This window comes from Mustela lutreola, chromosome X, assembly GCF_030435805.1.
Source record: "Mustela lutreola isolate mMusLut2 chromosome X, mMusLut2.pri, whole genome shotgun sequence".
Lineage (NCBI taxonomy): Eukaryota > Metazoa > Chordata > Mammalia > Carnivora > Mustelidae > Mustela > Mustela lutreola.
This window is the reverse complement of record NC_081308.1, coordinates 33,096,134-33,108,268: the sequence shown is the minus strand read 5'-3', so window position 1 is coordinate 33,108,268 and position 12,135 is coordinate 33,096,134. Positions and strand designations below refer to the sequence as shown.

The 12,135-nt window shown below is 45.7% G+C and overlaps 1 protein-coding gene across 1 annotated transcript in view; it reads right to left on the bottom strand.

The window, feature by feature from the left end:
• LANCL3 (LanC like family member 3) overlaps nt 1-11,251 on the bottom strand; it is a 102,564-nt gene extending 91,313 nt beyond the window's left edge. The window contains exon 1 of the mRNA XM_059157821.1: nt 10,292-11,251. Within this exon, the coding sequence (XP_059013804.1) occupies nt 10,292-10,864 (573 nt within the window). The 5' untranslated portion in view covers nt 10,865-11,251. The remainder of the gene's footprint in view (nt 1-10,291) is intronic.
• Between the last annotated feature and the right edge of the window lie 884 nt (nt 11,252-12,135).

Below are 12,135 nucleotides of genomic sequence, written 5' to 3'. Positions count from 1 at the left end.
CCACACATTCATTCACAGATTGTTAACAGAGTTCTTAAACCTGCAAGGAGATGTGCCAGGCAGTGAATCTTTCCTTCAGCATTAACTATGACCTGAAGAGCTAATAGTCTGGCATTTATGGAAGAAATCATTTTCAGCACAAAGGACAAATGATGAAAATCATGAAGTTTGGGGGGAATCCATCAAATCTGTTGATAGGCAATCCCATAAAATTGGAAGAAAAATAGTGATTTAGAGCTTTTTACTCTCAAGTCTGCTCAGTGAACCAGTAGCAGTAGCCACAACATCACCTGGGAACTTGCTAGGGATGCCGCATCTTGGGCCTTAACCTAGACCTACTGAATCAAAACTTGGTTTTTAACAAGATCCCCAGGAGATCTGTGCGCACAGTTAAGTATAAGGAGCACTAACAGAAAGCACAGACTTGACAACCAGCCTGCAGGGGCAGAACCCAATTTCTACCACTGACTAGGGGTGTAACCTGGAAGAAGTTCCCTAGCTTCTGGGCACCTCAGTTCCCTCACTGGGTACGATGGAGATAGCAATGGCGCCTGAGTCATAAGGTTGCTGGTAGTATTAAAGGACACAAAATATGTAAAGTGCTTATCAAACTTATAAAGTTTGTCCCTACATCCTTCTAGCAATCACAGGGTTCTGGCTCAACAGTAACAGAGGATGTAAGCTGTAGCTCATAGATGTGCCCCGCTTGTGGGTGGGTCTGTAAGCAGGCAACGAGGAACTGGACTCGGCCTACAAAAAAACACACTCTCCAACCTGCTGTCATTTCAAGCCAAAGTTGTGGGGTTTTCATAAGCAGTGCATAACACACAGCTGCTTGGAGAGACCACTCAAACCCAGAATGAGTGAAACCCTGCCTATGCATTCTGTTCGCTGAGTGTCGAAGGAAACAACAGAAACTCATTTTCTGCCCTAGAAACTTCCGTCCTCATTTTCTACCTATCAGTTTCTCATCTACTAAAAAGTCTGATGAAACCCATCACTGAAAATGTAGAAACATCAGCACTCCCCAACACACATGGAGGGAAAGGAAATTGATAAAATCTTCCTGGAAAGCAGTTTTGATCATCTCTATCAAATGGAAACGATCTATAAACTTTGAAGGAGCAGTTGTGTTTTAAATTTACCCTCGGGACGCCGGGGTGGCTCAGTCAGTTAAGAGGTAAATCCTCTGCCTGCCTTCTACTCGGGTCACCACCCTTGCTCAGCAGGGAGCCTGCTTCTCCCTCTGCCTGCCACTCCCCCTGCTTGTGATGGTGCATGTGCTCTTTCTCTGGCAAATAAATAAAATCTTAAAAAATAAATTTAAAAAGTTATCCTACATATACATACTTGTAACAGAAGGTGAAGATACATAAACATACATTAAAAGACATGTATATGTCTGTACACATTACATGTAAGTATTGCATATGTATATATGCATGTTATATGTATAAGTGTGAATTCTTTACAGCACGGTTTTGACAGAAAAAAAGAAAAACACTTGAATTTAATATCAATCATTAATGGTTAAATTGTGCTATAGCCATTAAATCAAACCAATATAAAGAATGAGACCTCTTTCTATGCAGTCATGTGCAAGAAAACTATAGAATACATATAATATGATCATTTCCATAGATGGATAAAGATATAGGCAATTTACATGGAATGTTTCTTAAAAAGATAAATTAATGATAATATGTTCAAAGACATTCTGTTATGTACCTTTCTGTGTCTTCTCATTGTTTGGCTTTACCCGTTGAGTATGAGGGCAGTAATAATTTTTAAGAAAAACTAGGGGGAAAAAAATCTCAAACAACCTAACATTATACAGAGCAGAAATAAAATACAGACCAGGAACACAATAGAAAAGACTAACTAAGAATTGATTCTTAGAAATGATAAACAAAACTGACAAACCTGTAGTTAGAATAAAAGAAAACAGACTCAAATAAAATCAGAAATAAAGAGACATAGTAAATGACACCACCCCAATACAAAGGGTATGAGACTACTGTGAACAATTATATACTACCAACAAATTGAACAATCTAGAAGAAATGGATGAGTTCATAGAAACACACAATCTATCAAGATCGAATCATGACAAAATAGAAAACTGAGGTGCCTGGGTGGCTCAGTTGGCTAAGCGTCTGCCTTTGCCTTTGGTCAGGATCCCAGAGTCCTGGAATAGAGGCCTGCATCGAGCTCCCTGCTCAGCAAGGAGTCTGCTTCTCCCTCTCCGTCTGCTGTTCCCCCTACTTGTGCTCTGTCACACAAATAAATAAAACCTTTTTTTAAAAAAATTAAGAATAGAAAATCGGGGCACCCGGGTGGCTCAGTGGGTTAAAGCCTCTGCCTTCAGCTCAGGTCATGATCCCAGTGTCCTGGGATTGTGCCCTATGTCAGGCTCTCTGCTCAGTAGGGAGCCTGCTTCCCTTCCTCTCTCTCTCTGCCTGTCTCTCTACCTACCTGTGATCTGTCAAACAAATAAATCTTAAAAAAAAAAAAAAAAAGAAAAGAAATAGAAAATCTAAACAGACCAATAAGGAGTAAGGAGATGGAATCAGTAACCAAAAACCTGTCATCAGAGACAGACCAGGACCCACAGGTTCTGAAGGAATCTACCAAGCAGTTAAAAAAGAATGTCAATCCTCAAATTCCTCCCAAAGAACTGAAAAGGAGGGGACACTTCCAATTCATTTTATGAGACCATTATTACCCTGACACCAAAGCCAGATAAAAGCACTATAGATAGGCCAATACCCCTAATGAATAAAGATGCAAACATTTGCAACAAAATACTAGCAAACCACATTCAACAACACATTAAAGGATCATACAACATGACCAAATTGGATTCATCCCTGTGATGTAAGAATGGTTCAGCATATGCTATTAAATGTGATAGAGCACATTAATAGAAGACAAAAAAAATCATAGGATTACCTCAAGACATACAGAAAAATCATTTGACTACATTCAACACCCAATTATGATAAAAACTCTCAACAAATTGGATATAGAAAGAACACACCTCAACATGATCAAGGCCATATAAGAGAAGCCCACAGCTAACAAACATCATACTCAATGATAAAAGGTTGACCACTCTTCCTCCAAGATCAGGATCAAGACACAAAGGTGCCCACACTCACCACACCTAGTCAACATAGTACTAGGAAAAATCCTAAAAGACATGAAACCACAAAAGACCCTGAATAGCCAAAGCAATTCTAAGGCAGAACTGTACAGTTCAAGGCATCACACTTTCTGATTCTCAACTATATCACAAAGCTATAGTAATAAAAACGGTATGGTACCAGCATAAAAACAGACATATAGACCAATGAAAAAAATCAGGAGTCCAGAAATAAATCCACACATATATGGTCAACTAACATCTGACATGGGAGCCAAGACAAATCAATGGAGAAAAGCTAGTTCTTCAGTAAGTGGTGCTGGAAAAACGGAATAACCACATGCAGAAAAATGAAACTGAACTCCTATCTTACACCACTCACAAAAATTATTTCAAAACGGATTAAAGACTTAAACATAAGACCTGAAACTGTGAAATATGAAGAAAGCAAAGAAAACACCCCTTGAGGCACCTGGGTGGCTCAGTGGGTTAAGCCTCTACCTTCGGCTCAGGTCATGATCTCTGAGTCCTGGGATGGAGCCCCACATCAAGTTCTCTGCTCAGCAGGGACTCTGCCTCCTCTCTCTCTTTGCCTGCCTTTCTGCCTACTTGTGATCTCTGTCTGTCAAATAAATAAATAAAATCTTGAAAAATTAAAAAAAAAAAAAAAACGCCCCTTGACATGGTCTTAGCAATGATTTTCTGGATAGGACCCCAAAAGCACAAGGAACAAAAGCAGAAATCAGTAAATGGGATGACATCAAACTAAAAAGCTTCTGCACAGCAAAGGAAACCATGAACAAAATGAAAAGGCAACCTATGGAATAGAAGAAAATATATGCAAACTCTACTTGAATAGGAGGTTAATATCAAAAATATATAAACATCTCCATACAGCTCAATAGCAAAATAAACAACTTGATTTAAAGATGGGCAGAAGAACTGTACATTTTTCCGAAGAAGACATACCCATGGCCAATGGGTAACGGCAAAGGTGTTCAACATCATTAGCCACCAGGAAAATGGAAATCAGAACCACTATAGGGTCTTACTTCACCCCTGTTAGAACGGCTGTCATCAGAGAGACAAGAATTACCCTATGACCCAGCAATTCCACTTGTAGATATTGATCCAAAGGAAATGAAAACAGGATCTCAAAGAGATGCATGGATGCCCATGTTCATGGCAACATTATTCACAACAGCCAAGGAAGTGGGAGGTCATAAGACAGACCTTGCCAAGGGACATCAGGAGGCAGACATTTTGGTATCCATGCAACAGCTTTTTCCTTCTCCTTTCCTCTTTTTTGTCAGAGCCTGCATTCAATGATCCAGGTTAAAAATGAAGGACATAATCTTCCCAGCCTCCCCTGAAACCAGAAGTGGCCAGTGACTAAGTGCTGGACAATGAGGCAGAAGGGAAATTCTTCAAGTATAAATGTTTTACATGATTTTTTAAAAGAAGCAAGAAAAAAGCCTCAGACTCTTCCTTTCTACTTTAGTTGAATGGGAGCATCATGTCTGGAATGACAGTGGCCATCTTGCAACCCTAGAGAGTAGGACACTCCTACACTGAAAATTGCAGAGAAAAATGCTGGAAAGGGCTTGGGTTCGGATGACCTTCTCAAGTTGCTGGGCCAATCTGTAATGGCCTAGCTCTACACCCCTTAGAAAGTGAGGTACTAGATGTTCCCATTATTCAGATCACTTTTTATTGGACAGTCTACTATTTGCGGCTAAAAGCATCACCACTTACACAGCTGCCAACCACCTGCCTTAGGAATGAGCCAAGGACCCAATTAACAATCTAGCAATAGATATATATAATTATGGAAGGAAGATATATTCCTGGTATCTGGTGTGATTTTCTATATGATGTTCAGAATCACTTTTGATTTTCTGTTCATGGATGCAAAAGGGAACAACTCTGATTCCATTATGCAGCTACTGTGGGCCAAGCAAAGGCACTTGATCTAAAGTGAGTCACCACAGCAACTTCCAGACCAGCCCCCTTTGGCTGGGGAAATAAAATCACATCTGTATTTCCTCAAATCTCATTTAAACAATTTCACATTTACTTTCATTACAAATGCAGACCACGAACCACTCAAGTACTTGTGACTTTGCCACCTATAGAAATCACAGCTATATTCCTATCACACTGCAGTTGTTGAAGACAGCTCGAAATATCACTGACCCTCATCACTCTTTCAAAGGTACCATAATCCGTAGGCTTGCTGCGAAATCTTGTTATTTAACGTGTTAATAAAGAAACACACAGGCTACTGCATCACAATTTTTCAAACGTTTTGTTAACTGAATGTTGATATAACTGGCTTCCTCTGTAACCCTAAGTGTTTGATTTTATGCACCTAAAAATGTTATTCTAGGAGGTATTGATGGGAGGCGCCTGGGTGGCTCAGTCGGTTAAGTGGCTGCCTTCAGCTCAGGTCATGATCCCAGAGTCCTGGGACCGAGCCCCATGTTGGGCGGGGTCCTTGCTCAGCCCGGGGCCTGCTGCTCCCTCTCCCTCTGCTCTGCTCGTGCTTTCTTTCTCTCTCAGTCTCCCTGTCTCTCAAATAAATAAATCTTAAAAAAAAAAAAAAAAAAAAAAAAAAAGGAACGAAAGGAAAAAGATCTAGCGATGGCTTCACCAAATTTACAAAGGGATCCTTGGCACAAAAGGGGTTTGGACCCCATGAAACTAGCCCCCCTTGTGACTGTTCAATTCACTGTCCATGCAGAAAACCAGGGTGATCTTTTTAAAGGTAAGTAAGATGAAGACATGACCATTAAAACCAGAGACAAGCCTCAACTCCTGACTGACCTGGCCCTGCAGGATCTTGTTTGAGCCGGCTCACAGCTCCTACGCAGTCGGTTGAGGGCTCTCTCATCCTTCTAGCCCTGGCTCATTCTGCTCTCATTACTTGGGCGGCCTTCCACTTCTTTGAAATCTACAAGCAGATTTGCACCTTGGGGGCTTCATCCTTCTGGTCTCTGCTGTCTGGAATGCCTACTCTTAAAGCAGCAGGCTTCAATGATGAGCCAGGACATCACCTCCACAGAGCAGTCTTCCTGGCTATCCTCTGCCAGGGAGCATCCCACCCCTCTCCTGTTCTGTCCTGCCCTGCCCCCAGGTATTTCCTGTTTACTTCCCTCAGAGCACTTGCCACAACATAATTATATTGATTTTTGCTCACTACTAACTCCTGGCATCTAGCAAGGGGCCTGGTACATGTAAAAACCTGACATTCATGGAATGAAGGAATAAATGACAGAATTAAGTGAAAAGGAAGCTATCATTCATCCATTTTAGAAGTGAGGAAATTGAGGCTCAGAGATATAAAATTATTTGTCCAATGTCACCCAGTGGTAAAGCTATTATTTTAACTGTGGTCCCTAGGCCTCCCCTTTATCCCTCCACCATTTCTAACTTTTCCCAGCTACATTTCCCCCAATCTGGAAAGCAGAATGGACCCAATATAAGTTTTTATGGTGTGATTTCATAGGACTTCAGTGCCCCGTTGCTCAAGGATATCTGCTTAACAAACCGTCAAAGCTACTTCCCTTGAGTATTTCCAGGAGAGCCAAATTGAACAAAAATATATTACCTGGTTAGAGCGACTCTTCCTGTCGCTGTCTCTGTACATACATCGACACACGTTTTTTCTCATCTCTGAATCTTATCGATACAAATAATAAAATCAGAGGGAAGGAAGTCAAAAAAGTGTAGACTAAGGAAGAAAAAAATTTAACCCAAATTAAATGCTAGTATATGTAAGTACATAAGGCACTTTATAATCAGATATGTGGGCAATTTTGGCCACAGGCTTCCTAGTAACCAGCATCAAGTGAGAAACATGTCAGTTACGTGACATATTCTGAAGATTAAAAAATTCAATCAATTTCCAGGAAGAGCACAACCATTTCTGTACTCTAAGTACTGAGAGAAATTCCCCTTGTGGGACCTTATAATGAAAGCATGATAGGATAGAGTGATCAGTATTCTCAACGACAACCTTATAAAAAAATATATCAAGCTTCAAAGAATGGTGTCTTATAGCAAAGCTCAACAGACATGACTGGTATGCCCAATCCTGTGCCGCACTGCATCGCCTTGCTCCTTCAAAGCATGGTCCCTGGACCAGCAGCATCACCTGGGAACTTGCTAGAAATGCAGAATCTCAGGCCTAATGCCAGGCCTGCTGAATCGGTCTGTATTCTATTGACAAGATCTGCAGGTGATTCCCATGAACGTTCAAGTTTAACAAACGCCGATCTCAAGGTTAAGCTTGATCTCAGGCAAAACTTCCAAGAAACTGGTATTCACTTATTCGGGCAACACATATTTACTGAGACCTTGGTGGTAAGAAAGGATTCCGACCAATAGGACATATTCACCATTCAGAATGAGTGGCAAAGCAAGCCATAAACAGTATTTGCAATAATCCCAAAGGAAAAGGGGAGAACTTGAATATGTCCCAGGTACCCTCTTAATGATGAGACTATAACGATAAAAGAAAACCTCTCTACACGTATGGAGCTTACCTGCTAATTGGAAAAGACATAAACAAGTAAAATGAAACAAGTAAAGGGCATCAAGTCAGGGGACAAGGTTGCAGTTTCATAGAGGGTGAACAGGGAAGGAAGGCTTCACTGATGAGGCAGCGACCTATACAAGGTCAAAGAGCTAGCTATAAAAATAGCTAGGGGAAGAGTATTCCAAGCAGAGGGAACAGCGAGTACAAATACCCCGAGACAAGAAATGCCTGGCACAGCAAGAAGGCCAGTGTGGTTGAAGCAGAGTGAGCAGAAGAGCAATAGGTTTGCAGGGGGGCCAAATCATGTGGGGCCTTGTCGGCCATTTTAAGGATCTGAGCTCTGAGAAAGATGAGAAGTCCCTGGAGAGAAGGTAATAGGGAGCCACTGCAGGATGCTGAGTGGGGGAAATGGCATAATGAAGTGCTTCTAAGATTGGTTTCTAAGAGGTACATGTAATGGCTTGAGAGAATTCAGCTGAGTATATTGCACTAATCCCAGTAAATGGGGCTTCATTCATTCAACTATTTATTAGGTGCCAAAGCTGTGCCAAGTAGTGTGGGGAGGATACAGACTAGGGTGATAACTGAAGGAATTGCCAGAGCAAAGTGAATATAAATGACATTGGAAGGAAAGAAACCCAGGACATAATAACAGATTATTTATAGAGAAATGACAGAAGTTGGCAACTCAATTTAATCAACGTTTATGGATCATCTACTGAGGGCAAAGCCATATGCTGGCTAGGGTGCAGGAGTGGGGATGGCGCAGGGGACATATTTTCCCCTCAGAAGGGCTTCCAGCCAGGCGTGCTTAGCCCCTGCCCTGCACTTTTCAAGCCTGAATTTCTCAGATTACTGCAGCTGAGGCTGGCAGGGAGACTAGCGTATTTGCTCAGGTTAAGAGCTGGTTTTGGTGGTGGTGGTGGTGGCGGCGGCGGCTGGGGGAGAGGCTGAACAACCCTCAGAACTTGTTCTGTCTCCTGGGAGTAGGGGCCAAAGAACCTCAAATTGATTAGTATAAAAAGACAGATTTGGTTTGGCAGGAGGGCAGCAGAGAGGTCTTAATAAATGTCTGTTTGGATCAGGGTTGCAGACTGGCCCTGGGCCACCAGTTTTGGGGCAATGAGTCCTTGAGGTCTGTGTCCATCTGTATGACCTAATGGGTCTCCCACTCTTCACCACCCCAATCTGGAGAGAAGACCCCAAGGCACACAAAGGGAAAGCAGGCCAAAAAAGCCCTGAATTTGAAAATCGCCTACCACCAGACTGCAAGGTCTGAGGAGCAGATGCAAATGAAATGCAAATGATATGTAAATAGCCCTGTGGCCTTCTGAAAGGTTTTCTACAACTGGAAGGGCCCTTGGGGAACTGCTAGCAGATAACAGTGACTCAGAAGCAGAGTGAACTATTTCAAGACAACGTTGTCACACAGATCTTTGCTACCGTGCTAGCACAGTGCACAGTCTTTACTGATTTTTTTCTCACTTGTATCAACCTCACCTTCTATAAATAAAAAAAATCAAGTCTGCCTCTGTTATCTTAGAAGTTATCTAAGTTAATTACACTTTAAAAACACTGTGTACCTTTAATTTTTCTTCAAACGCCTCTTTCACCCAAATAAAGTCATGTTGAATGTGTCACTTCCTCCCTAGAACAATATTGGCTCCACTGGGTTATGAATGAAAATGCCTCTCTCTCAGTTCTAGTTACTATGATCCTTTGGAGGATTTTCCCCCCTTACTCCACAGGAACTGGCACATTCTCCTCTAATGGTCACATGCTGTATTCAAAGTGAATCCAGAAAAAAAAATATGTAGTTGTGAAATCCAATTCACCCTCAAGGAGCCACTGGAAAGCTATTCATTAAGAAAACCTGCCCTGTTAAGTACGTCGTCATCTTGACAATCCTAACTACGTGTTTTAGAATGAAAAATGCACATTCGGTTACAATGGGGTGAACTTCTGTCTCCTTTAATGCGTCTCAAAGAGGACACCCCCATTAGACAGGCATTTTAAAAGAGCCCTGAGATTAACTGAATAGTAAGCAACCACAGTCAGCCCATCAGACCCGCAGCTGGGCCGTAATTCTGGGTTACAGACAGCGGCGCGGGGGACCGGCGGGAGGGAGGGGGCTGGGCTGTCGTCAAAGCCATTTACCTCCACGTTAGCCACGGAAACCATGAAAACCTAAGCAGCCCCCCAAACTTCCAATACTTTGCCAGCAGTCTTGACATTCGAGGGTGCTTCAGCTTTTCGACAGGAGGGTCAAAAGAAGGGAAATCCCTTTCATTTTCGAGGAGTTCCCCCCGCCCCAAAGGGCCTCCAGGAAGCTGTTGGGCAAGGAGGCATCTGGGGAGATGCCACGTTCGGCGTAAAACAAGAACAAAGCGCCAAGACGCGGAATCCCAACAATTGAGAGACTGAAAAAGGGGGGGTGGTAGACGGACAAAAACAGATGAACCTCTGGAGACTGAGGAAACGACAGCGCCAGAGTAGCAAGGCGTGCGGAGGACGGGGGTAGGGGTGCGCTGCTCCCGCAGCCGGGACTCCGGGGAAAGGGCCGGGCAGGCGGCGAGCGCCCCCCCGCGGCCGGGGCTGCCTCTTACCTCCTGGGCGAGTTTCTGCTTGAGCACCAGCGCGGCGCACAGGTAGCCCGCGCGGCCCACGAACAGCTCGTCGGAGCCGCACTCCAGGAAGGACACCGGCGCGCAGACGGCGCACAGAGCCCGGAACTTGCCCAGCGGCTGCACGTAGTCGGACCGGCCCAGGGCGTGGTACACGAGCGTGGCGACGGCGTACACGCCCGCTCCCCCGAGCAGGAAGGCAGCGCGGGTGTCGGCGTCCGGTTCGCCCCACTCCTCGGCGCGGGCGCACGCGTCTATGAGGCGCTTGGCCGAGCGCAGGTAGCGCTCCCGGGCCCCGGCAAAGAGCGGGCTCTGCGAGACGTGGTAGAGCATGTAGGCCACCCCGGCCACGCCGCCGTACAGCCCGCCCTGGCAGCTGCTGGCCGCGGCCGCCGCCCCCCGGGCCTCAGCGCCGCCCCCGAGCGGGGGCAGCTCCTGAAGGATGCGCTCGATGGTGGCGGTGACCAAGGGCGCCACCGCCTCCTCGCACTGGCCCGCCAGCAGACTGCCCTGGTAGTCATCGAAGCGGTTGGCGAAGCAGCGCTTGGTGTCCATGCTGCTGCCCGTGCCCCAAAGCCGGGCCGGGGTCCGCGTGAGGGCGCGCCCTGCAGCCCCGCGCACCACCTCTCGCTCTCGGAGGCACTCGGCCGGCGGTTGATGCGGCGGGGATGGAGCAGGGAGGCTGAGACGGGAGGTGACAAGAGGAGGCGGGCGCGAGGAAGAAGCACGGAGCGGATTGCCAAGTGGGGGACCGGGCTGCCGGGAAGCTCCCGAGTGGCCCAGGCGGGCGCTGGGGACGCGCGTCGTACGCCCCCCTCCGAGAGGCCGCGCCCTCGCCGAACCCGCCCCCTCCTGCGCCGCCGCAGCTCGGCCGCCTCTCCAAGGGGCCGAGGTGATCTCCGGCAGGACCCACGCGGGGCCCGCGCCACTCCTCCCGCTCCGCCCCCGGCTCCTCCCTTCCCGGCGGAAGGCCGGGGACGTGCGGGACACCGATCCGGAAAGCTGAGGCTCGGCACACACACACCTGACGCTAGAGGTGAAGACCTCGAGTCCCTAGTACACTACACTCAAAGTGTGGTCCTCGAGTCAGCCGATCAGCATCACCTGGGAGAGTGTTAAAAACGCAGCAGCTCAGACTTCGCTCCAAAGCTATCGAATCAAAATCAGCATATTTAGCAAGATCCCCAGGTGATTCACATGCACATTAAAGGTTGAGAAGCCACTGAACTGGGGCGAGGTAGGGGAGGCGGGGGGGAGTTGGCTAGGAAAAAACGGAGAGCCCTCCAGAAACTTGTTTTCTCATTTTGGTCACTTTGGAGTTCTCATTCTGAATGTTTCCATCCCAAAGGCTGAGGGCTTTGAGTACATCACGTTTCAAGCACGGAATCGGTGGAAAGCCCCATAGGGAAACTTTCTTGGCCTTGGTTGTCATGTTCTTCTTGGAGTACACAGGAGTAAAAATGCAGAGAACCACACCAGGTTAAGGTAAGAGGGTGGCGGCTCTGTCTTTCTCCTACTCTAGAGACCCCTCCCTCCCATGCATGCATCGTAAGTCATTAACTGAATATAAGGGCAAATGCTGCGTGCGAATTTTAATTCAGCATTTTTACCCTTTTCTGCGGGTCCTTAGTTATCTCCTTCCTCCCTTCTCCTGTTTTTCCCTGCTGCTTTCCTTCCTCAGGCGTTATTGAGAGTCTCATATGTGTCCTGGACTCTGGAACTAGATGGATAAACAAAGCAGACAGGGTCCTACACCTCTTGGACCCTGCCGTCCACTGAGAAAGACAGAAAATGAACAATTACACACAAAAAAAGTTGCCTTTCTT